At 36.6% G+C, this 27633-nt stretch overlaps 1 protein-coding gene across 5 annotated transcripts in view; it reads left to right on the top strand.

Moving 5' to 3' along the window:
- HNF4G (hepatocyte nuclear factor 4 gamma) overlaps positions 1-25153 on the top strand; it is a 138627-nt gene extending 113474 nt beyond the window's left edge. For all 5 annotated transcript variants that reach the window (XM_008255676.4, XM_008255673.4, XM_070075241.1 and 2 more), the window contains 9 exons: positions 1694-1865; positions 4781-4875; positions 8820-8926; positions 10455-10610; positions 13981-14068; positions 17132-17284; positions 17409-17645; positions 18612-18734; positions 22387-25153. In XM_008255676.4, the coding sequence (XP_008253898.1) occupies positions 1720-1865; positions 4781-4875; positions 8820-8926; positions 10455-10610; positions 13981-14068; positions 17132-17284; positions 17409-17645; positions 18612-18734; positions 22387-22508 (1227 nt within the window). In that variant the 5' untranslated portion in view covers positions 1694-1719 and the 3' untranslated portion in view covers positions 22509-25153. The remainder of the gene's footprint in view (positions 1-1693; positions 1866-4780; positions 4876-8819; positions 8927-10454; positions 10611-13980; positions 14069-17131; positions 17285-17408; positions 17646-18611; positions 18735-22386) is intronic.
- Positions 25154-27633: the final 2480 nt, after the last annotated feature.

Here is a 27633-nt window from a genome sequence, read left to right on the forward strand (position 1 = left end):
TTTTAAATGCCTCTTCCTTGGAAACATGTATTTGATGCCTATTTATGCTGAGTACAGCTCTAAAAGTTGGAAAACAAAGGAATGAATAAGACATACATTGATATCATAATATTAATATTCTATGTGTAAAGATGAGTAAAAAATGAGTAACCAATACATAATATATTTTGGGCAATGAAGTTGCTATTAAAAAATAAGTAAGGTTCTAGGTAGTACTTTAAGGGCAGATTAGCGGTGACTCTTTTAGAAGTGTTTTAAGAGAAGATTTCCCACAAAATGTGGTTTGAGCAGAAATCTGACACTAACTCAAGGAAATCTAGGAAAATAACTTTCCTTCCAGGCAGTTGAGGCAAGAAGTGCAAAAGGTTCAAGCTGTAAAGAGGCTTCAAAGAAGAAAAGAAAAAGGCAATATTTCTAGAGAGTGGTGAACAGGATGAAAAGTGGTAACAGATCTGTGAGCAGGGGGTGGGGCAGGCAGGGACTTCATCCCACAGGACTTTATGGGCCATGGTAAAGTGCTAAGGCTTTATTCTGTATCTAGTGACAAGTTATGGCTGGCTTGGACACAGAATGGTGATAGGATATAAATCTGTTATACCCAGATCACTTTGGTGGCATTGATATAATAAACAAACACTGGAAGAGCAAGGGTGCAAGTAGAGAAATTAGATAGGAAACTGTTGCAATAAGCCAAGGTAAGATGGTGTTTGATTGAATAAGGTTGGCCATAGTGAAAGGGTAAAAAGTGATAGATTACATTTGTATGTTAAATATGTACTTAATTAATGGATTATATATAAAGGTAAGGAGATAATTTGAGAAAGAGTCCCAGGTTACTGACTATAGTGCAGCATGAAGCCATGGACTGACATAGGAATGTCTGAAAAGAAGACAAGTTATAGGTTAAAAAAAAATCACAGTTCTGTTTTTGATACATTAATTTATGAGTCTTACATGTGCTTCAAAATAGATACTTAGGCATTTCAGACTGACATCTGGAAGATAGACTAGAACAAAATATACAATTTGAGGACTTTTCATTCTACAGACGATGTTTAATGTCATAAGACTGGATGAGCTTTCTTTGGGAAAGAGTTTAGCTGGGGACTGAGCCTTATGGTATCCTGAAATGTAATGAACAGAAATGGGATTCAGGTGTTTGGAATGGACGACTAGTGATGAAAAAGGAAAGGACTCCAAGAAGCCAAAGAATGGATTCTTGTGAGCCTGTGGGTAATCGAAAGGACAATTTAATCAAGAAGCACTTGGGGGCCTGCGTTGTGGTGTAAAAGCAGGTAAAACAGCCACCTGTGACACCAACATGCCATATGAGCGCTGGTTCAAGTCCCAGCTGCTCCTCCTATCCAGCCAGCTCTCCACTAATGTGCCTGGGAAAGCAGTGGAAGAAGGTCTAATTCACTGGGCCCCTTCCACCCATGTGGGAGACCTGAAAGAAGCTCCTGGCTCCCAGTCCAGGCCCTTGTGGCCAGCTGGGGAATGAACCAGCAGATGGAAGTGTGCTCGCTCGTTCGCTCTCTCTCTCTTTCTCCCTCTCTCCCTCCCTCTCTGTGTAATGCTACCTTTTAAATAAATAAATAAATACTTTTTTTAAAAAAATGAAAGAAATACTCAGTACTCACTCTAAACTCCTTTGTTTTTTTTTGTTGTTGTTTTTTTTTTTTTTTTGCAACAGATAGTTCTGCCCCAGAGACAACAAGTATGAATACCACAGACAATGGCGTCAACTGTTTATGTGCTATATGTGGAGACAGAGCAACAGGAAAACATTACGGGGCATCGAGCTGTGATGGGTGCAAGGGCTTCTTCAGACGCAGCATACGCAAGAGTCACGTGTATTCCTGCAGGTACCTGAAATGCGCCTTTTAGGAAAGTAATCTTTAGATGTGTTGGAAAATGGCATGCAGGAGGTAACAGCAGAAAATTCAGAGCTTTCATATATCTATAACTCATAAACAAAACCTCTAAGCCACAATAAAGGTAAAAATGCACGGGTATATATGCGCAATGCATTCACACAGGTAGTTCACTTTTATGAAACATTAAGACTTATGAAAGGCATATGTACGTGTAAAAAATTTCATGTGTGTACTACCCGGTTAGGTCAGTACAGCTGATGCTTCTACTAGACACCTCCCCTGTCACTTTCTCTTTGTCCTCTCTCTCCCAGAAGTAACTATTATCTGAAATTTGGTGGCGATCTTTTCCTTGTGTTTATTGTTTTACCACATGTTCATACACCACTAAACATTTCAAAATCTTTATTTAAATGGTTTCTCAGTGTGTGTATTTTTATGTATATTGGCTTTCCTTTCAGTGTAATTACATCCTGGATCTTGTAAAACAAAATTATAAAACTGCAGGTGATTTTGGTAGCTTGAAGATGTCAACAAGTAAAAGTGAATTTTTGACTCCTGCAGTTTGAAATGTATTTTTAATGTAACATTTTCTTGCCCTTAAATGTAAATGTTTTATTTAAAGCTCATTTAACTATATGTGCCACACATTTCTAGTAGGCTGTTTTTATTGTTAATGATATCAAGTCAACATCATAACACTTTAGATTTAGATATTGCAATTTGATCAGTTCTTGGATGCAGAATACATCTAGAATGAATATGAACTATTAACAAAAATTATGTATTTTAACAGAAAATTTTATCTTTGAAAGGGATGTATATAATTGTTAAGTTGTTTTAAGAGCAAGTTGGACATTTGGGAAGAAGTTAACTTACAGCATGGTGCTATTTCTTTTTTTCTAGTGTAATAAACAATATATAACTTTCAGATATCTTCAAATATCTACTTAGTATTTTCTGGTCTCCTTAGCCATGCATTTCTAAACAAACAATGCTTTTTCTTCACCCAGAAAACACATCTCTGTTGTTGCTCAGTTCATTTGCAGTAAGTTTTACTTCTTACTCAATTTTAAGTGGCCCTTCATATTTTTCAGAGGAACTATATTCTTCTATGGCTCACAAAATATATTCTTTTATTTTCATTATTAATGATAAATTACAAATGATCAGGGACATACTAATACAAAGGGATCATTTTATGTTATAATTTTAAAGAAATGTCATTGCTTACTATATGATTAATATTTGCTCTGAAATCTGTAAAGTACAGTCACACAACAATATTTTTTGGCAAGTCCTACTCCTTCCTGTACAATTGCAAATTAACCTTGTTTAACATCTCTGAGTTCTATCAACAGTGAATGGTAGACTTGGGAGAGTATATTTGTTTAAGTATACAATTCAGCTTTCTTAGTGTATTCACAAATTGTGAACTATCATTACATCAATTTGAAACATTTTCATCAACCTTTGAACTAGTCTTTAGCAGTCACTCCTCATACCCTTTCCCCCAGTTCTCTCCCACACTTCCAATCTACTTTGTGATTCTATAGATTTGTCTCTTCTAGCTGGCCATGCACTATGTGGCCGTTGAGGACTCCTTTGAGGACTAACTCCTTTAATTTAGAACAGATGAATGTTCTCATGGTTCATCCACATTGTAGCATGTATCAGTACCTCATTCCTGTTTATTGACAAATAATAATATTCTTTTGTGTGGGCATACCTCATTTTGATATTCTTCATTGATGGGCAGTTGGATTGTCTCCACTTTTTGGCTATTTGTGACTGATGCTATGGACGCTTGTGTATAGGCTTTTGTGTGTGTGTGCATGGAAATATGAGGGTACTTGAAAAAGTTTGTGGAAAAAATCTAATTCAAAAAAGTTTATTTTTGCTCAAGAATTTTGAAATTCAAACATATCTTTTTTCACAACATACATTTTCTCTGAACATTTTGAAGAACCTTCATATGTTTTATTTCCCTTGACTTTATGTCTAGCATGGAATGGCTGGGCTTAGATTTTTAAGATACTGCCAAACATTTTTCCAAAATAGCTTCATTATTTAATAATCTAACTAGCATTGTGTGAGAGTTCCAGTTTTTCCACATTCTCATCAATATTTGTATTTTCTGTTTTGTTTTCAATTACAATCTTTCTAATGGGTATGGAGTACATCATTGTGTAGGGACTGTTGTCACAGTGCTGTTCTCAATGTCCTCGATACATAATTTGAGATTTAAAGTGAACTTCAGTTGGCTGTGATGTGTGTGCATTTAAAATTGATCTGGTGCTTGGGCTGGTAGTTGGGACACCCATGTCCTACATGGGTTTGATACCTGCCTCTAGCTTATGGCTCCAGCTTCCTGGCTACACTGAGGTCTCAAGTAATTAGGCTCCTGTCACCCACATTGCCCTGTTCCCAGCTCTACTTTTGGCTCACCTGCCTTCGAAGTCTATGGGGAGTGAATCTGTGGATGGGAGCTCTCGCCCTAGATATCTGTTTTATTTTCTGTCTCTTAAACAAATTCTGAAATATATTTTAAATGTTTAAAATTAATAAAAAAAATATTGAAAAAGAGACAAAGCAATGGACTGAAGTTCTGATCTGTAATCCAGGCCATTGTGAAACTATTTACAGTAAGCACCTAGAATTTAAATTTTGTTTTCATGACTCATGGTAGAAATGATCATGTATACTATCCAAAAATTAGAGTTCATTCATTTTTAATCTCATTATAAGATTGCCTGAGACGTCAAGCTTATATTTCCATGTACATACAGATCATTCTTCCTATTGAGCCATATTTGACTATTACTTAAAGACCATTTGTCTGTTTATTTGCTTTTTGATAAATGCTAATTTTCTGCAAACTAATATATCTTTGTTTGATGTTATAGGTTCAGTCGGCAATGCGTTGTTGATAAGGACAAAAGGAATCAATGTAGATATTGTCGATTAAGAAAATGTTTTAGAGCAGGAATGAAAAAAGAAGGTAATATAGTAATAATGATGATGAGAATATTATTGATATACACACATACTAATTAAACATAATAATCTTTTTACATGAGTTCTGATTTTCCTCAGTGTATTAATGAGAGAATATTTGGCTCCTTGTGTTAAAGAATTTAGCTCAGGCCGGCGTTGCAGCTCACTTGGCTAATTCTTCACCCGAGGTCTCAGCACCCCGGGTTCTAGTCCCTGCTGGGGCGCCGGATTCTGTCCTGGTTGCTCCTCTTCCAGTCCAGCTCTCTGCTGTGGTCCCGGAAGGCAATGGAGGATGGCCCAAGTGCTTGGGCCCTGCACCCTCATGGGAGACCAGGAGATTCACCTGGCTCCTGGCTTCGGATCGGCACAGCATGCAAGCCATAGCGGACATTTGGGGGGTGAACCAACAGAAGGAAGACCTTTCCCTCTGTCTCTCTCTCTCACTGTCTAACTCTGCCTGTCAAAAAAAAAAATTTAGCTCAAAAGTGTCCAGCTAGTGTGTGGGGTGACCACTCCATAGAGACACGATTCTCTCCACCTTTGTGCTATTCCTGGCTATATAATTAGTCTTAAACACCATTCCAGTGTCCTGTCAAAAGATTAATAATATAATCTATTGGACTAACACTTTATGCATGTGTTTCTTTTTAAAGATTTATTTTATTTATTATTTGAAAGTCAGAGCTACACGGAGAGAGCAGAGGCAGAGAATGAGAGTGGTCTTCCATCTGCTGGTTCACTCCCCAATTGGCCGCAACATCCGGAGCTGCGCCGATCTGAAACCAGGAGCCAGGAGCTTCTTCCAGGTTTCCCATTCAGGTGCAGGGGCCCAAGGACCTGGGCCATCTTATACTGCTTTCCCAGGCCATCGCAGGGAGCTGGATCGGATGTGGAGCAGCCCGGTCTTGAACAGGTGCCCATATGATATGCCGGCGCGTCAGGCCAGTGTGTTAACCCATTGCGCCACAGTGCTGGCCCCAGTATGCGTGTGTTTTTAAACACATTTTATATTCACAACAATTTAATATCTTTGTTTCATGAATACTAGCTCTATTTTTCAAGCATTAATTCAATTAACAAATGTTTATTGAGCACTGCTACTTTCCAGATGCTGAGCTAGGTACTGAGGTTTCAGTAGTGAGCATAATAGAAAAAATCACATTCCCTTAGAGAGTTGTTATTCTATTGAATATAATCAGCTCAACTAAGTGCACTAATTTAATGTGTGCTAATTCCATTTTGAAATATTAAAAACTCTGAGTATGTTCTTCTACATTCTAAAAATGGTTAATTTACAAATAAACATGTTGAACACATTCTAAATCTTTGGCAGGGTCCAGCAGCTATAATATTTGATACCTATTAGTTTTGCTGTATCCCTGTACATATCATATTTAGTGGTTTTGCACAACTAGTTTACAAAGTTAAAAATTCAATTTAAATCATGATACTACAGAAGTATAAAAATATACCAAATCCAACTGAAATATAGCTAGTTTATTTCTTTGTCCTTCAATATGCTAAAAATACAAACATTCCAATGGTTTTGCTAAGGTTGTTAATCTCAAAAAGGCTGGCAAAAAAAGTCTGTAAAATTACAAAAAATACTTTTTCATTCCAAAAATGGCATTTCTAATATAAAAATATCCATTTGGTAGCTTATAGAGTTAATGACATGCTTTTAAATTGTTTTCATCCATCTTCACTTGAACTTCATTTTTACCCTAAAATTGCAAGTAAATCATGCGCATATATTTCCTTTATGAGTTTATAATTATAAAATGAAATTATGTCAGAACTAGTGAAGTTATAATTTTTTATGAAATAATGTGGGGCTGGTGTCTTGGCATAGCAGGTTCCGCTGCTGCCTACAGTACAGGCATCCTACATGGGTGCCAGATCCAGTTCTAGCTGCTTCATTTCCAATCCAGCTTCCTGATAATGAGGCTGAGAAAGTAATGGAGGAAGGCCCATGTGTTTGGGCCCCTGTACCCATGTGCGAGAGCCAGAAGTTCCTGCTCCTGGCTTCAGCCTGGCCCATCCCTGGCCACTGCAGCCACTTTGGGAATGAACCAATGGATGAAAGATCTCTCTCTCCCTCTTACTTTGTTACTCTGCCTTTCAAATAAATAAGTATGTCTTTAGAAATAATGCAATAATTTTTCTAAAGATAATACAGAGTAACATTTGAGTTTCAAAGTTGATATATTTCTCTTCTTTTTAGTAATAACAGTATCAAGATTGATTAAACATATAAACATTAAATTACATTGATAAAAATAAGAGGATTACCAATGTTGACAATGTCTTAATCTCTTTCTAATGTCTGATCATGTACATTAATTCATAAAAGCAAAGATAACATGTTGATTTTTAATTTCTATAGATGCGTTTCCAAATGAATCAGTTTAAGTTGTAAATCACTAAAATTTCTGTTAAAACAAAAGTGCAAGCTATCAATAAGTATGACTTTAAAATAAAATATTAATGATTCACTCCAACTTAAAGACCATTCACTTCATCTTAAAGACACAAGTCTTAATGCAGTTGATGGCCAGCAATTCTGGGTCTCTCCCTAGATTTCGGCATGGGAATTGCTGGATTTCAGGGGTTGGCACTAAGGTATAGCAGTGCTGGCATCCCATGTGGGTGCTGATTTGTGTCCACGCTGCTCCACTTCCTATCCAGCCCTCTGCTGTGGCCTGGGATAGCTGTAGAAGATGGCCCAAGTTTTTGGGCCGCTGCATCCATGTGGTAGACCTGGAGGAAGCTCTAGGATTCTGGCTTCAGATCAGCCCAACTTGGGCCATTCCAGCCATTTAGAGAGTGAACCAGTGGATGGAAGACCTCTGTCTCTATCTCTGTTTGTCTCTGTCTCTGTCTCTCTCTCTGCTTCTGTAACTCTGTCTTTCAAATAAGTAAATAAATCTTTTAAAAAAAAGAATGCCTTGTAAGAGTATAAAATTTCAGAAAAAAGCATTGGTGTATTTCTTTACTAAAAATAATAACTGCAGAAAAAAATCTATTAGTTTAATGTGTCTTCTTTTCAGCAGAACAGATTAGAGTACTAATGTAAATAAGTTAGAGTATCCACATCTTGTTTTCCTTTTCATTGATTAATAAAAGATAATTTTACCTTCTAAGTTTTAAAATACAACTTTAACATCTGACTCAATGTACTCTTTATATGACAAGAAAGTAGTTAACATACTCTTTCTCACTTTTAATGTTTAAGAATATAGCTTTTAGTAAGGGATTTGGAGATATATGTTATTCATTCTTTGCCTTCCACAATAATGCTGTTTTAGAAACTTTTAAATATTTTGTAAGATTTCTTCACCTGTCCAAAATGCTGATCCTCAAATCTCAGTCTTCTCAGAATGACCTTAAACAGCTGCAACTTTTATTATTATTATTATATTATTAGTATTATTATTAATGCTTCTAAACTCTCCCAGGGACAGTGCTTCCTAAGAGATCATAAGACTGCAATCTTACAATCACCTTAGGTAAGACAAATGTACTTTCCAGTTTTGGTAGGGTTTTATAGGAAAAAGAAAATCCAGGTTTCAAAATCTATGACTCACCTTCCAACTGTGAATACACTCTTATCTTTGACCTGGTCAATCGCATAGGCGATACTTTGCTTCTAGTTATCTTACAGTTTTAGTAACCTGGAGTGAAGAGAAGACCATTTGGTTGAACACAGAGTGTGGCAGAACCATCAGCCAGGTGTGCTGCCTGTGTGTGTGCCATCACAAAGTATCAACCAGTGGCATTGTAAGAGCTCTAACTGGCACAGAATGAAGATATTGTCAGTCTTGTTTCCCCATGAACGTGTTCTAGAGTCTTCCTTAACTTTTTGTACTTTTTTTTTTACTCCAAAGTGTGTAACCTGAGGTAGATGAAAGAGAACTGACCAATAAATGCTGGCATTTTCTTCCTTAGCTGTACAAAATGAACGCGACAGAATAAGCACCAGAAGAAGTACATTTGATGGCAGCAACATTCCCTCCATTAACACCCTGGCACAAGCTGAAGTTCGTTCTCGCCAGGTACCTGCTGCTCTCTGGCATCCAGCCCTGTGTTATGTTTAGGAATAAAGCTGAACTCATCTAGGTTCATTCAAGGGTACTCGTTACTAGAATAAATCACATCGACACAAATTCGAGAGTTTTTTGTTTGAGAGAGTTAATGGGCAGCTGGTTTAATTTTGACTTTTTTGAGACAAGATCCTATTTTTAAGTGGAAAATTCAAGAGCATTTCAGTCTAAAATTCCTTGAGAATAAAAACTATGTTGATGAAAAAAGGCCCTGCATGATGCCCTGGGGGTGTTATTTTATTTTATGGGTTGAATCTGTAAAATCAGAGACCATGACCTTCAGACAGTTGGGTTAAGACATGTCATCAAGGTTTCTTTCCTTGAAAATGACTTATAGTCATTTCAAGTCACCTTGATACCTGCTTTGGAAATAGATTTTTTTTAATGAAGTGCCAAAATTCAGAAAACATGAGAAAAAGTGATCTTTTACTTTAGTTTTTTCTAGAATATCAGTTTTAAAGTTTAAAAAGTAAGTCATTCATTATATATTCAAACAGGAGACAAAGAAATTCACTGAAAGCCGTTTATTTTAGCCTTGCCCCATTAGAAATGCCAATGATATTTTTCTATTACAAAGTCAATTGTGAAGCAGCTAGGTAGTTAATCAGATTCTACAGAGTCGATATGACTTTCATTTTTAAAAACCAAGGCATCATATGATGAGGTTAACATCACCTTTGTCAGCTTGAAATTTTTTGATGACCAACTTTATAAAAGACTTTGGCACCATTTAGAGAATGACTTAGAAGGGAGTTGTGGGAAAATATACAGATACACATAAACACACACACACTCAACACACACACATACACACACACATCTTCAAAAATTAAATTTATAAAAACTTTTAAGTAGAGTAGCAGAGAAGTTTTTTAAGCACCATTTATAGTTTTGCAGATCTCATAATTATAGTTTTAAAAATTTATCCTTGTGTGTTAATCTCTTCAGCATTGCTGAGTCAACAGTTGGTTTCTTGATTTTATTCTGATGCTCTTCCTTGTCATGCAACTAAACTCAGTAGTTCTGATTTCCTGTCTAAAACTTTTCTTCCTAGTTGAGCAAATTTTATAAGCTGCAAATATTTTCCTCACAAACTTCAGCACACTAAAAGTGTACTTCCTTAATGGAAATTCCATTTTTTAATGAAAAACAGAGCCATAAAGCCTATTGCATATAGAAACCATTTTGAATTAGGAAATTCCCCAGAAGTTGTGGTAAATTTATTTGCAAACTTGACCAGAAAACAAGATACTGCTCCCAGAGCATGAAGCTGCATATTGAATGTTTTCACCTTAATTTCTAAGTTGAAAAGTATGCTATTTCTCAGCTAAAAGTCATATTTTAGTATGATTCAAAACACTGTGAAAATGCAAATGCCTGCTTCAGCTGTGTTTTCTTATCATAGCCATAGGAATAAAAAAGAGATTTTCCATGTATTATCTTAGATGACGAATTAATATTATGTTCTTCTTACCCCTAGATCTCAGTCCCCAGCCCAGGGGCAAGCACTGACATAAATGTTAAGAAAATTGCAGGTATTGGTGATGTTTGTGAGTCTATGAAGCAGCAGCTCTTAGTTCTGGTGGAATGGGCTAAATATATTCCTGCCTTCTGTGAGTTACCACTGGATGATCAGGTATAGGTTAAGGAAATTGTGTGTGTTTGTATGTTTTTTAAAGAAACGTTTTTGTACTAAGCATTTGTGTCCTTTGAATTATATTTGTTTTTTGTTGTTGTTGTTGTTGTTGTTTTGTTTTGTTTTTGACAGGCAGAGTGGACAGTGAGAGAGAGAGACAGAGAAAAAGGTCTTCCTTGCCGTTGGTTCACCTTCCAATGGCCGCCACAGCCGGCGCGCTGCGGCTGGCGTACCACGCTGATCCAATGGCAGGAGCCAGGTACTTATCCTGGTCTCCTATGAGGTGCAGGGCCCAAGGACTTGGGCCATCCTCCACTGCACTCCCTGGCCACAGCAGATTGCTGGCCTGGAAGAGGGGCAACCAGGACAGAATCCAGCGCCCCGACCGGGACTAGAACCCAGTGTGCCGGCGCTGCAAGGTGGAGGATTAGCCTAGTGAGCCGTGGCGCCAGCCTAATTATATTTGTAGTAAATTTACTTTATTTGACCAGGGATAAATTATCATAAGAGAAAAGGTTTGGGTTTTCTTTTCCATATATTTTCTTGACAAGGGGCACTATTGTTTGACTTGTATTTTAGGGCTCTAGCAAACTTATTGATTGGAAAAGAGTTGAACAAGACACTGATCTGCCCTCTTGGAGTTTAAAAAGCTTATGTGAGAGCAAGATTGACAGTAACTACCATTGTGAGAGAAAGTATTGGAAGAGTAAATTTCTGGGAGGCAAAAGGTGCACTGGTGTGTCTTGGTGCTTCCCGCAGGTGCTGTAAAAATTCCTCAGCAATACCAGGCTACTCCTGGACAGACACCATACAAGATGTGTTGGTGTCTTGGCAAGCAGTTTATGCAGTTAGCAGAAGTTTTACCTTTCATGTTGACAATTTTATTCTAGCGTTTATCGTATAAAAATATTAGTTTTGGCAAGAAAGGTTGGGAAATCACAATCTGAAATCATCAGAAAAATAGAGATCTCGTGATTGTTTCCTAATACAGATGTCTTTGTACTTTGTCACAGGTATTAAGACATTTTAATTCATAATTAGGACTTGAATTCCAATTAGTCTATGAAGATTCAGATTCATTTTGAACTTGTCTTATGTAATTTTTATAGATGAAAGTCATTAGAAAGCTTCAATTTTTGCCATATTGAATTACCGTTGGTAGATGTGATATATGGTATACATCTGTACACCCTCTGACCAGCGTTCGTTATCACTGACACACAAAAACAAAGAAACAACCACAGGGGAAAGGGCATGGCTGTGTAAAAATCAAAGAAGGACAAAATGTTTGCACAACCAGAAAAAAAAACACTCCTAAGAAGTTAGCAGTTTTATTTCTAAGGGAGCATTTCACCTGGTGACAGGGAAAAAAAAAATACTGTGAAGTCTGAAATCATTCTTAAAATGTTCTGTAACTGCCTTCCTGGTCTGAGTCATGGTTATTGACATATCGTAAAGATAGCTTGGCTCAGAAGATTATGCCAAAGTGAATAATGCTAAATTGCTAAAACTTACCAGTCTCACCCCAAGCAATATAAGTAGGGTTATGTTATTTATCAGTTTTATATTTTTATTATCACTCTTTAGAAGTTGCTGACTTATGTATGAAGACATGATTTAAGAATTGGGAAACTGAAATCCAGTAACCAGTCAGAAACAGTTTTTATTTGCTAACTGATATTTTAATATTAACAGTGTACATTAACAACCATGATTAATGAGTGTCTATTATGGGTAATGCCCTGGGGAATTAACTTTTGCTTGCACTATAAATTATATTATTTTATTTAATTCTCTGGGGAGCTCTGTGGCACAGGTATTATTATCTCCATTTTACCATCTATGAAATAGAATCCTGCATTGGTGAAATGGAATCCATTCAGTAAATTCATCAAACAAACATTTATCGGGAGACTGCTGTTGAGTTTTATTGTTTGTGGGTATTCAGCACTAAAGAAAGATTGCTTCAACATTCTCATAAAATTTGAAATTTAGGAGAGACACACAATAAATAATAAACAAATTATGAGAAAGTTAATTCTGGGTGGAGATAGGTTCTGTAAAATGCTATAACGTGGAATAGGATGAATTGTTGGAGAATGCTTGGGGTGGAATGGAAAGGATACTTCCAAGTAGGCATCAGGGAAAATAGGCCCTGCAACCTGAACAACAAGGGACCTAAGCACACCATGATAGTAGGAGAAAGCATTCCAGGCACAGGAACAGCATGTTCTAAAGTTCTGAGTCATGCTAGGAGAGGGTGTCGCAAGATGAAGTCAAGAGACACGGCGGGTGAGAGGTTAAAGTATCAAACCCTCCCCCACACCTCCCATCACCCCAGCAGCTATGATTGATGACTCTGGATCATATTCTAAGGACAAGAAACCGTTGAAGAGTTTTCAGCAGAGATGTGATATTAAGTGATTACTATTTTGCAAATATCAAGATGAAAGCTCCGTCAAGAGGATTTAGGATGGAAGAACTAGTAAGAAAGCCAGAATACCTACTGAATGTGTTGTGGTTGTCTAGGAACCTGGACCTGAATAGTAGCCATGGCAATAGAGAGTGATGCTTCTGTTTGGCTTCTAATGTGAGAAGTAGCAATGGGGTTTATTGTAGAGTTAGAGAGGACTCAAAGTAGGCTCTGTTTAGATATGAACACACGGTTTGGATAATGGTACTGTTTACTAAGATGACAAAGATGTTGGAGAAGCATGACTTTGGTATGTGTTGGACGTGGAATGCTTCCTATGCCTCCCAGTGGTGATTTCCAGCCGGTATTGAGAATATGAATGAAGCTCAACTGAGAGCTTCCTGCACACTCAGAGGTTCTATCTGGAGTTGTGGAACCCAGACCTCTATCCGTTTCCCACTACAAGTCCTCATCTTGCCTTTGTTTATTATGGTCAGAGGATTATGTTTTATGTGTATTTTATCATTTAGTCTCCATAAATACAGTGAGTTTTCTTTTTATTGTTACTCCTATTTTATAGATGTGAACAAATCAGACCCAAATACACTGGTTAATTTACACAAGGTTAAACATGTAGTTCGTGACTAAGTGGGTATTTGACCTCTTATCTGCCTGATTCTGTTTCCCTCCAAGAGTTAACTGCTCTGCATTTTTTTCTGCTGCCGTTGTATTGATTTCTTAGGCAATTTTAGAAATTTTGAAGTGTAAACTCTTTTGACATGATAAGATAGAAAACTAGAAGGCTTAATATGGTGAGGATCTATGAGTATTATAGTTTGTTAAAACTAAAAAGTCCCAGGCTTAAAAGAGCACTGTAAGTTAATCAGACTTGAATTATGCCATCATTTAATCATTATATTTTATAATTAATTGCTAAACTTGGAATCTTTCATTAAGGTGGCACTGTTGAGAGCTCACGCGGGGGAACACTTACTGCTTGGAGCTACAAAGAGATCCATGATGTATAAAGATATATTGCTTTTGGGTAAGCTTTTTTTAATTTAAGAAAAATTATGCATATTTCGTCCTTACAATAACAAGCAGGATCTATTCTGTACATACAAAGCATTCATAAGCATTGTCACATGGTGCCCTTACTTCACACATCAAATTTGATTAATTGTGTTTGACTTGCTCCTGTTTTTCCTTGCCTTGATTGTGTTAAGTTCAGAGTACAATGATATGATTACAGAACATCAAAATTTCCTAATAACAAGGAGAGATCATGGTGCCGGCACTTTGGCCTAGCGGGTTAAGCAGCCGTCGGCAGCAGGAGCATCCTATATGGGCTCTGGTTTGAGTTCCAGCTGCTGTACTTCTGATCTAGTTCCTACTAATGCACTTTGGAAAGCAGTGAAAGATAACTCAATTACTTGGGCCCCTGCATCCAAATGGGAGACCTGGAAGAACCTCCTATCTCCTGGCTTCGGATTGGCCTAGCTCCAGCAATTGCAGCCATCTGAGGAATGAATTAGCAGATGGAAGATCTCTCCTTCTCTCTCTGTCTCTCCCTCTCTTTCTCTATCTCTCTGTCACTCTGCCTTTCAAGTAAATAAATAAGTAAATCTTTTTCTTTAAAAAAAGGAAAGATTGCTCAATAAACATAGTATTGAAGTTTGTTTAAATTGCATTGGAACAAAGAGTTAGTAATGTATCTGATTGTCTTTTGTGGTCCCAAAATTTTTTCACACTTCAAAGTGTCTGCTTAATGAATTAGTTTATGTGCTTTTAAGGAACATTTTTATCTGCTATGATGTCATTGTCCTTGATGTGCTACAAAATAACCAATTAAAAAATTTGGTGGGCCGGCGCCACGGCTCACTAGGCTAATCCTCTGCCTAGCGGCACCGGCACACCAGGTTCTAGTCCCGGTTGGGGCGCCGGATTCTGTCCTGGCTGCCCCTCTTCCAGTCCAGCTCTCTGCTATGGCCCGGGAGTGCAGTGGAGGATGGCCCAAGTGCTTGGGCCCTGCACCCCATGGGAGACCAGGAGAAGCACCTGGCTCCTGCCTTTGGATCAGTGCGGTGCGCCGGCCGCCGCGGCCATTGGAGGGTGAACCGATGGCAAAAGGAAGACCTTTCTCTCTGTCTCTCTCTTTTACTGTACACTCTACCTGTAAAAAAAAAAAAATTTGGTGGCAATGTCTGAAAAATTTGTTCTGGAAGAAACAAAAGTAGGATATCAAGTGGGAAAAACATGAGGGAAAAGCTTCATTAATTGCTTAAATCCTCATTTTACTAAATTCATCAAATTAGATTTTTAGGATTACTTTCCTTCTAATGATTACTAGCTTGTATAAAATGATGATGAGATTTTTTTATTTCATTGATAGATGTTTTTGCTCTAAATTTAAATAAGCAGAACATAATATACCAATAGCTGGTATTGATTGAGGACTTACTATGTAAGTATGTGTCTCTGAGTGTTTTACAGGTACATCCTTTCTACTTTAATTTCTAGAATGCTAAGGGATGAATACTATTATTTTCAGTCCAGTTTGCAAGTGGAGAAATGGGGACAGAGAACTTTTATCTGAGGTCACAAAGCTAAGAGAGAGTGGAGCCAAGATTCTAAACCACATAATTTGACTGCAGAGACTGTGCACTGAAATCCTTATTAAATACCTTTCTTGCCTTTCTAGTAAACATTTCAAACATTTCTTTCTTCATAAATCTGATTGCAACATAACTATAATAGTCTCCTATGTCATTCAAATTGAAACATTAGGATAGGTAATTTCCAGTAAGAAAGAGTGAGGCTCAAGGAGAGAAAAAGGAACTGTGAGATGATGGATAGGTTAATTAGTTTGGTAATCATTTCACATTGTATATGTATATTGAAACATCACACTGTGCACTTTATGTATCTATACTACCTTGCCCATCATACCTCAATAAATCTGGGGAAAGGAGTTAGGCTACATTGAATAAATCTTTTAGGACATATTCTTACTTCAAAGATTGTCTTTTGCATATAGTGAAAGAATTGAAAATATTTTGCTTTTCATGAAAATGGAAAATAGCAATTTAGCTTCTATCTTAGCCACGGCTCACTTGGCTAATCCTCCGCCTGCAGTGCCAGCACTCTGGGTTCTAATCCTGGTTGGGGCGCCGGTTCTGTCCCGGTTGCTCCTCTTCCAGTCCAGCTCTCTGCTGTGGCCTGGGAAGGCAGTGGAGGATGGCCCAAGTGCTTGAGCCCTGTACCTGCATGGGAGACCAGGAGGAAGCACCTGGCTCCTGGCTTTGGATCAGCGCAGCACACTGGCAGTGACGGCCATTTGGGGGGTGAACCAACCAAAGGAAGACCTTTCTCTCTGTCTGTCTCTCTCACAGTCTAACTCTGCCTATCAAAAAAAATAAATAAATAAAAATAAAAAATAAAAAGGAAAGTACAATAAGTAATTATTGTATCATAGCCAGAGAATATCTAAATTAGAAAGAACTACAGGGAGTAGTTGACCAAGTGCTCTAATTTCTTAACTGTCTTGAATGTAGCTCCTTAAGTGTTCATCACTCATCTGTTTAAAGAAATCCAGGAAGAGGGAATATCTAATGAGCAACTCATGAGAATACACATGCTATTTTATTTTTATTTTTTCACATCGGCTTCCTTTACTTAGGCTTGTTAAAGCCCTGTCTCAGTTTTCACTCCTTCATCTGCCTAAGCATCAAAGGAGAGCTGTTTAATCCACTATAAATAACAAAGATTCTTTAGGATTTGTGTTACGCCCGTTAATGAGTAAGACACTAATGGATGACTGACATGGAGGAAAGCTAATCATTACATGTTGGTTTGCCCTTGTCAATTATTAGCTCGTTATTAGTCTGTACTTTGGTATTATCACCAGTGACGGAGACTGTTAAAATGCATGTGATCACATTATCAATATTATTGATCCTTTAAGTATCCTTAAGGTTTTCTAAAGTAACTACTGAGAGAAGAAATACTATCACTGTTCCGTTTTGATTGTTGTTCTGTAAAGGTGTAAACAAGGCTTGATAGTTTTTGAGGGGAGGTGGTTAACTTGTGTGTTTGCTTTGCACCCTAGGAAACAACTATGTAATTCACCGCAACAGCTGTGAAGTTGAGATCAGCCGTGTGGCCAATCGGGTCCTAGATGAGCTGGTTCGACCATTTCAAGAAATCCAGATTGATGACAACGAATATGCTTGTTTGAAGGCAATTGTGTTTTTTGACCCAGGTTTGTTTTCAAAACTCCATTAAAATTAATATAATGAAAATGAAACTTTTTCTGTATTTGAATATTTGGTTTCACACTCTGATGAGATTAAGTGTTCAGATTGTCCCTTTTCCCCCTTTATTAGATGCCAAAGGGCTGAGTGACCCAGTGAAAATTAAGAACATGCGATTCCAAGTGCAGATCAGCTTGGAGGACTATATCAATGATCGGCAGTATGATTCTCGGGGGAGGTTTGGAGAACTGCTGCTGCTTCTGCCCACACTGCAAAGCATCACCTGGCAAATGATTGAGCAAATACAGTTTGTGAAACTTTTTGGGATGGTCAAAATTGACAACCTCCTTCAGGAAATGTTACTGGGTGGTGAGTATGTTTATGAACTTCTATTTCATCAATTGACATCATACTAAATACATTAAAGTAAATTTGACCTATTTTTTGGTTCACGTATTTTTCATCTTTTGATGTGCCATGTTTTTCTGCCTTTTATCTTGTTCTGCCATGATATGATAACTCAATTTTTAATATTTAGAAAGTCTGAAAAACCTATTGGAGGGAGACAAAAAATTTGAACGGGCTCAAGTCTCCGTTCTTATTAATCCACCATCTTTACCCCACAGAGCCCTTAAGCCTACATTCAGATCCTTCCAAATATGATAAATAGAAGTGTATTTCCTGTTTTAAAGACCTCTTGAAATGTATTAATTTTTTAATGCCCTGACTGCTTTAAAATCTTATGAATATTAGAATTGCAACATAGCCTGAGTAGTAAATAACTTAAAAATGAATGTGTTGTCTTGAGATAATTGATACAAAACAGTAGACAGGGAAAATTAGATTTCAGTGCTCCAATAAATGTCAGAAATAAGCTAAGAAACCATTTATTTTGTGTTCTGATGTAAATTAAATTTCCTTGTAAAATCACTGCATTATTTTTGAGTTTCTGGTGCTTAATGTGTTCCTAATGATATCTTTGTGAAATAAAAGTTGTTCATGCTATTAGGGTGATCCCAAATACTATAAACTTAAGGTAAGTGATTCTTGGAATTGCCTTAACAACAGGCAGCAAGCCTAATGATTCCAGGAAATAGCATATACGTTCCATTATTAATATACAGCAAAATATGAAACAACATTAATCTAGCCAATGTGCAGTGAAAGTTGACATGGTCCGTGTTATGGCAGTGGTTCTGTGCACTTATTTTTGAATTCTCAAAAAGCACTTGGCAAAAATAGCAATATTCAAACTTCTATCAACATTCATGTCCAGGTAAACTTGCCGTTCTGGTTACATTACCACTCATGCAAGTGTCTTCTTATCTTCTGTAGGTGCTTCCAATGATGGTAGCCATCTCCATCACCCAATGCATCCACATTTGTCTCAAGATCCATTAACTGGACAAACAATACTTTTAGGTCCCATGTCAACCCTGGTTCACACAGACCAGATCTGTAAGTATCTGGGATACTTTTCCACTATATATTTCTTAAATTAATTAACTGAGAAAAAGTGGAATTCAGGGAAGAATCCATTATTACCCAGAAATTGTAGAAACAGGATAGAATGTACTCTCCATGACTCAACTATGGGGCATAGTGATATTCAGCTACTCATTAATTAGGCATGAGATCTTAAAATGTTCTACTTCATAGGTTTTGGAAGCACAAAAGAATGCACAGGTTGTCTTAGATTTGCATGTTGGCAAGGGACCATAAAAATGACCATGCAAGCTAAAATCATACAAAAATCAATAATCATGGGAAAAGTATGATTGTTTATGGCCTGTAAAAATGCTTATCAAGGGGATAGACATTTGGTGCAGCTATTAAGATGTTTAGAATACCATTATCCCTTATTAGAGCTCCTGGTTCCAATTCCAGCTCCTCCCCTTCTAATCCAGCTTCCTACCAGTGCACAGCCTTGGCGGTGACAGCTGATGGTTCAGATACCTGGGACTCTGCCACCCCTATATGAGACCTAGACTGAGTTTCAGGCTTCTAACTTTGACCTGGCCCAGCCACAACTGTGGTGGGCATTTGGGGACTACACCAGTGGATTGGGAGCTTTTTATTTCTCTGCATTTCAAATAAAACTGAAAATAAATAAACTTTTCAGATGTTTCTCCAAACATTAAGAACTCTATTAAACTATAGATTATATATATATGTATGTAGAGAAATTGAGGAAGTAATAATCCTAATATTTATTTAGTGTACTGTAATTTGAAACATTAGAAACACTGAGCATTAAAGTGTATTATTTTCATGTAAAAAATCTGGGAAATTGAACAGAGCTGGTCTCCTTCTGTAACTTACAGTAAGATATGAGCATCTTGGTCTATGGCCTGATGAATTTTACTCCTTGGAAAGTTTGTTAGCTTTCAACCTTTCCGTCTTTGTACTTTCAGTGTCCCAAAATATCTATGAATGCGTTTATTGTGATCTTTTTGGCTGGTTTTAATTCCTTTGGGATAGCTGCATCCTTTTCATTACAGCCAGTTTTGTCACTGATGTGGACATGTCTTCCTTCACTGTTCCTGGCTGCACAGTTAGTGACTCAGATAGCGGCAGTGTCAAATACCCATGGTCAGCTACTTCCAGGACTCAGCTGATTTCTCATTTACATTTTTTTTAAACATTTGGATCTTTTTATTTATTTGTTTGACAGATAGTTAGACAGTGAGAGAGAGAATGAGACAGAGAGAAAGGTCTTCCTTCCATTGGAAGTCGTTGGCTGAACTAATAGATGGAGGTGTTATTTATGCAGTTAGCTCGCAGTTATTTGTGAGTAATCCTGATGAAATTGCGCTACATTGTTGCAAGACTAGTGCTATTCAACTAAGACTTTTATCTGGATTCCTGCATACAAGAACTAGGCAAAGTGAAACTCCTTGGAACTCATAAAGCTCTATGTACCCTAGGGGTTGTTAGTAGCTAAATTAATCACATATTATTTGGAGTTTTAGTGCAAAGTCTATTCAAGCTACCCTGGTGCTAAAAATCTCTAATTATCTAACAAAATATCTAGAATTAATTCATTGCTTCTGAATTTTATTGGCTAATCTCATATTTGCCTCCATTGCCTCAGAACACCAAACCAACCAACTCCCTGAGATGACTAGAGTTATTGTGTTGCAACCAAAAGGCATACTAGTGTTGCCTATTGAATTCACAATAAATGTTAGTATCTAGCTACAATATTGCTTTACCTAAATGTTCCCTGCTATGCAATAACAGTTTTGTGATTTCCACCTGACTGCTTGAGCATGAGAGAAAGTAGAGACCAGTGAGATGGACGCTGTCATGCTTCCCTTTAAAAACAAGGCCTGGAGGCCAGCTCTCTGCTGTGGCCACGGAGTGCAGTGGAGGACGGCCCAGGTGCTTGGGCCCTGCACCCCATGGGAGACCAGGAAAAGCACCTGGCTCCTGGCTCCTGCCATCGGATCAGCGCGGTGCGCCGGCCGCAGCGCGCCGACCGCGGCGGCCATTGGAGGGTGAACCAACGGCAAAGGAAGACCTTTCTCTCTGTCTCTCTCTCTCACTGTCCACTCTGCCTGTCAAAAAATTAAAAAAAAAAAAAAAAAAAAAAACAAGGCCTGGAGTGTGTTTTTGTAAATTGTGTATGCAACAATATTCTTTGAGTTTCTAAGAGAAGCAGAAAGGAAATTAATAATAAAAAGCATAAATTATGGAAATAATCTGATGTATTTAATCATGAGTATTTGAATGATGTTAATTTGGAACCATCCTTGCAAAGTAAATGTTACCATTTTCATTTACCAGATAGTCAAGAACAGTGAGAGAGACAAGCCCAATACCATATCAGAATTGTGTTTCTCAGGGAACAGTTATTCATAAATTCAGAAAATAAACACATGGACAATGCATTAAGTATTGTAGGCATCAATGGGAGAGTCTGACAATACTGCTGGCACTTGAATCCCTCACTTTGTAAGTGCTAGTGTTCTATGATTTTAAAAAATATATTTACTAGCCCTAATCTTTTAAAAATCACTTTATCACACTTTTTAATTTTATTTTTCCTCTTTTAACAAAACATTTATGAGAATCATTTGTAACAGAAAACTTGGTGTTGCTTGTGCTCATCTGGAATAGTTTATATTTTATGCAAAACAAGACATTAAACACATGAATAAAAAAATCTAAGATGATGCATATTTTGTCTGTCTTTTAGAAAAGGCTAGTGTGATTCTAGGTCCATTATAAATATCTACAAATAATTTTAAAGGCAAATTTTTATATTCTTTTGATAAACTGCATTTGAAAATAATAAAATTAATTATCCTGATTAAAATTTTTATCTATTCTGCTCAATATATGGAATAATAAGTACTAAAATATTTCAAGTTTTTAAACATATTAATTATCTAATAAATTATATAATTACATGGTAAGGGTTTATAATAGGAGGAAATACTATTCTGGACAATGAACTATTCAAATTGTATCTTATATTCAACACAATTTTTTAAAATATTTAATTACTTTCTATTCACTTTTTCAGGCTTACTTTTTACATTGATGGGGAGAGGACAGGCAAGCTATCAATTGTAATAGCATAATACTGAAAAAACAAGACCAGCATTTTTCAGATGCCTTTGACTGTAGCTTAGATATCAAAACACTTACAAAGTATTTTAACCTTAATTTTTTATGTCATCTAATGTGTCTAAATTAATGGAATCCACACCAAATATGTTTTTATTTTTCATGCATGTTGATTATCTAAAAAGTATATTTTGCTTTGAAACATTTGAAATCATTAACAGTCTATTCATTCTTTTCACTAACTCCTTTTTCCTGGGTTTGTTAGCAACTCAAATGCTCACAAATGCTATTGAGAAACCAAATGACACCTTACAGTGACCTATTCCTGCTTAATGTTATTTGAGGAGCAGAGTGAAATTGCCTATTCAGTGTATGTCGACAGACTGATAATGCATGATGTAGCTCATTGTGGGATGTAAGATAATTTTTAAATGTGTCAAAAAATACAAGTGTATGTTGGAGTTGTGTGGGGTTTCACGGGCAAAGGCACATTAACCACTACCATCACAGACAATTCTATGTTTGTTTGTTTCAGCAACTCCAGAAACACCACTCCCTTCCCCACCCCAAGGTTCTGGACAAGAACAGTACAAAATAGCTGCAAACCAAGCGTCCGTCATCTCACATCAGCCTCTCTCCAAACAAAAGCAATTGTGAGGACATGTTTACTTCGAACGGCACTGCATAAATGTGAAAAGTTGGCCTTGAAATATCTCAGGATAGACCTTTTGGCAAACTCTCAGCCAAAACTTTTTCATGGTGCTGTTGTAAGATGGTATCATTTTCTTGTTTATATGCTCCTTTTGTTTGTTATGCCTACTGTGTAAAACTTCACCTGCAACCAGTGTATATTTGAGTTTGAATATGTTTATATACTGTATTTTTTTCCAACTGTGCCTGAAACAGTTGAATCCTATGTATTACTTTCATTTGTTGTCTTAATATTAATTTAAATCTGTAAATAATTGCTTTATTGTGATGTGATACAGAACTAAGTGCTTTTTTTTTAACTGAGAATAGCAGATGAGAAATCCCAGGTTAATATAAAATGAACCAAGTTTTTTTTATAAATTATAAGCTTGCAGATTAGAAAGGCAAAGCAGTTGCTGTAGAATAGAATGTATTTCTTTGAAGAAGAATCATTATGTGCATTCGGTGGCCAAGAAGCTTCTCTGGTCCACAGTTACTTGCTTTTCTCAAGGATGACTGGGTAATCTATGAAACTGGACTGTATTTGAATGTGTGTATTCAGATAGAGCATGCTCATTTTATCAGTTAGGATACAGCTACCCTGTACCAAAGAAACCTCTAAAACAGTGGCCTCACTGAGAGAAATGTTTGTTTCTTTTTTGCTGAAACAATCTAGAAATAGCCATCCACTGAGCAGGAAGCAGCACATGACCACGACTATCTCCCAGGGGGCCGTGGAGTTGTTGGGTGGAAAGCCTGTGCAGGCTCAGGCTGTACAACTCTGGGAGAAAGGATATGGGGAAACCAATGAGCCATGTTCCACACGTGTGCCTTGTGTAGTCCTCACAAAAGCCCCATTAAAGCAGCATTATTATCTCTCTTTTGGAAATAAAAACATCTTTGGCTTGGAGGCTTATGGATTGTAACCGAACTTCATATACCTGAAAAGTAAGAAGCCACATTCAAAACTCAGGTCTGATCGACTTTAATGAAGGTGATCTTTGGTATGTGATGAAAAATGTGAGCACTTTACTCACACTGCGGTTTTTAAATATATGCAATTGAGTGATTGGATGAATGCTGTCCGTCATGTTATCTGTAATATATCTTTCAAATAAGTGATGAGCACAAAATTGTTGTAGTGTGAATATGAACCACCTTTCTACTTATGACAAAAATCTTCCCCTCAAAACATTAAAGAAAATAAAAATACACCAAATAAATTTTGATAAAATAAATCAAAGCAAAATCAAATAACTGACTTAGAAGACTTTCAGAAATTCAACAACCCGGAATATGTGAAATGACCGGTTCTGGACTGAACACAGCTAACTGGAGCCCTAAGCTCCTTAATATCATCTGAATCTGGAATTTATTTTAAACAATCAGTAACACTTCACCTCAGGAAGCAGTGGTTCCTCTCTCTCACTATACTTACTGAAGCAGGGAACATAATTATGAATGATGTAATAAAGAGTATCTCAAGCTGTAAGAGATTGAATTAAATCATTTTAGGGCCCTTCAAAATTTCTATTATTAGAAATAAAAAGATGTTAACATTAACTGACTTATTGGCTGTTAAAATGAAACTGAACACTTAAAGTGGAATAATGATTACTTAAAAGCTGTCATTGATTTAATACAATCAATAGTATTCCTTCAAGAGCTGGCACTCTTGTGAAACTGTAAAATATATAGGTGAGATGGAAAAAATTTTAGCTGTTAATTTTGGAAAATTTTCTCTAATGTCTGTCTCATGAATGTCTTTGATTTTTATAAATACAAATGTCTTCTGTAGGTTTTGTTTACTATTTTGGGTTCTTCTGTCAGCAGATATAAAATACACTGTTTTAGTCCATTTGAGCTTTAATAACAAAATGCCATAAACCGCACATATGATAAACAACATAAATATATTTCTTATGGTTCTCCTTGTTAAATAGTCCAAGATCAAGGCATGGCAAATTCAGTGTCTCTTTCAGAGTGGGACCTCCAAGCTAGGTCCTTGCTTGTGGAAGGGGCAGGAGCTCTCTGTGTCCTCTTTTGTATGGGCACTAATCCCATTCACAGGGGCTCTGCCCTCATGACATCCCAAAGGCACCACCTGCTAATGCCGTCACATTGGCAATTACGTTTCAACACAGGAACTTTGAACTAGGCAAGCATTCAGATCATAACAAACACCGCTAAAATGTAAAACACAAAATTTACTTTTAGTGGATCTTCTAATTTATTACTACACAACTATGTTTTAGAAATTATTATCAATGATTTGGTTTTAATACCTATGGTCAGGGGATTTGTAATATAATATTTTTATATACAGAACTGCCAAAAATGCTAGACAGGAACTGATGTTTTCAGCATATTTTCAATATATTGATAAGAAAGTTATTGCTTTTATATAATACACAACTTTTTTTTCAGGTAACAGAAATGGATAAGTTATTGTGAAATAATTCATTTTATAAATGTAAAATTATTTTTATAAATTTCATTATTGAAAATCAAAATTATTAGATTTTTTAAATGTTAAATTATAATGAGATTAAAATATTTCTGAACTGTGATGTTGTTTGAACTTTCTAAATAAAAACAGAAAAAAACTGAAATGGGTTGTTTTGTTAGTGTTTAAAATGGTTTAATAATTTTAGAGATGTTGATATTATCTTTTATAAAATTATTATCAGTGCCACAAACTTTTGGGTACCAGAGCTCTCAAGTTTCCCATGAAATTTTTTGGGGAAAGACATTAAGTCTTAGTCATACGTGTAACTTAAAGTAAGCAGTCATTATCTTATAGTCCAGTAACTCAGTACTATTCGAGACTTTACCAGATGAACATGCTTCCAAGTTAAAAAAAAAGTCTCAAAAACCTGAAAGACACTGGTCACGAATGTTTAGCAAGCAAGAAAGTTAGTGCCAAACCTTGAGAAGGAGACGAAACACAGAAGGGCAGGCTGAACATGCAATTCCTTAGAGAGAATGCTAGGTATTTTTAATGTTGGTTTAAATGTGTCAATGATTCACTGAATTGTCTTTAGTAGGATGAAACGTGATTTGATTTTATTTTTTAAAATACATCACTCTGTTCATGAAAAGCAAGTCCAGTTGGAGTAGCACTGCATGAGTTCAGAGAGTGACATTATTGAGACAGGGAGAAAAGAGAGGCCTGTAATTTGATGTTGGATGAGAATACCAACACTGGATGTATATTTGGAAGCAGACACGATACCTTCTTTTTTAAAAAAAAAATTAAGATTTTTATTTTATTAATTTGAAAAGCAGAGTTATGGAGAGAGAGGAAGAGACAGAGAGAGAAACAGATCTTTCATCTGCTGGTTCACTCCCCAAATGGCCACAACAGCTTGTGCTGGGTCTGACTGCAGCCAGAGCCTGGAACTTTGTCCAGGTCTCTCCCATGAATTACATGAATCGAAACATTTTATCCCCTTCTCTTGTCTAACTGCTTTACCTAGGAGCTCCAGTACTATCCTGAAAAGCAAAATGATGAAAGTGGGCATCCTTGTTTTGTTCCACATCTTAGAAAGCCTTCAGCTATTCCTCATTCATTATTATGTTATCTGATGGCTTTGCAACACTTTTTACATTAAGGTATGTTAACCTAATTTGAACGTATATCATGAGGAATGTTGAATTTTATCAAATGACTTTTCAGTAGCTATTGAGATGATAATATCATTATTGTCCTTCATTCTATTGATGTACACTTGATCTTAGCCAAAAGGCCGAGAAGTGATCATTCTATTGATGTGTTTCACATTAATTGATTTATATAAATCAAACCATCCTTGTAATCCTGCAATGAATTCCACTGGATCATGATGAAAGATCTTTTATTCATCTATTTTTAAATTATTTTTTAAAATGTTGATTTATTTATTTTAAAGAGTTATGGGGGGAAGAGACAGAGAGAAAGAGAGAGAGAGAGAGAGAGAGAGAGACCTTCCATTCTCTGGTTCACTCCCCAAAAGGCCGCAAGGGTCGGGACTAGGTGAGGCTGAGCCAGGAACTCCATTTAGGTATCGCACATGAGGGCAGGGGCCCAAGCACTTGAGTTATCTTCTGCTGCTTTCTCAGGTACTTAAGCAGGGAGCTGTGTCAGAAGTAAAGAAGTCGGGAGTAGAACTGGAGCTCATGTGGGAAACTGGCATTATCGGTCACAGCTTAACCTGCTATGCCACAACTCTAGGCCTTGAGTATCTTTTCAGTGTGTCATTGGATTCAATTTGTTAATACTTTGTTGAGGATTTTTGTGTCTATGAACATCAAGGATATTGGTTTATAGCTTTCTTTTTTTTTTTTTTTTTCTGGATGTATCTTTGTCTGATTTTGGCATGGAAAAAAGGCTGACCTTATAGAATGACTTTGGAAGAACTCCATACTTTTCTATTTTTTAAAATTTAAGAAGGATTCATATTAATTCTTCAAATGTTTGGTAAAATTCAGCAGTGAAGTCATCTGATCCTGGGCTTTTCTTTGATGGGACATTTTTTAAAAAAATTATTAAATATATACAAATTTCATGTATTTCATATATATAGATTCATGAACATAGTGATACTTCCCACTCTATCCTCCCTCACACTCAAGCTCCAACCTTTCTTCCTCCTCCCTCTCCTATCCTCACTCTTAACTTTTACAAAAATCTTTTTTTCAGTTTACTTTATACTCATGATTAACCCTACACTAATAAAGAGTTCAAGAAATAGTATGACAAAAAAACACTATTCCTCAACAGTAGAGACAAGGGCTATAAACTATATATCTTTATCTATCTATCTATCTATCTATCTATACATATATACACACAAATGTTATTTCCTCTTGCAGGATGGAACTCTATCATTATGTAATGACCTTGCTGGTATCCTTTCACTGCCTTTAAAAACCTACTTATCTGATAGAAGTATCTCTCCCTCATATTGAAAGAATAAATTTGCTCAATACAGTTTTTCTGGATAGAAATTATCTAACCTCAGTACTAAGAATCTCACTCCATTCTCTCAGCATGTAAGGTTTCTACTGCAGTATCTCCAGTCAAGTGAATTGAGAAATACTCTTTAGTGTG

Source organism: Oryctolagus cuniculus, chromosome 6 (genome assembly GCF_964237555.1).
Source record: "Oryctolagus cuniculus chromosome 6, mOryCun1.1, whole genome shotgun sequence".
Classification (NCBI taxonomy): domain Eukaryota; kingdom Metazoa; phylum Chordata; class Mammalia; order Lagomorpha; family Leporidae; genus Oryctolagus; species Oryctolagus cuniculus.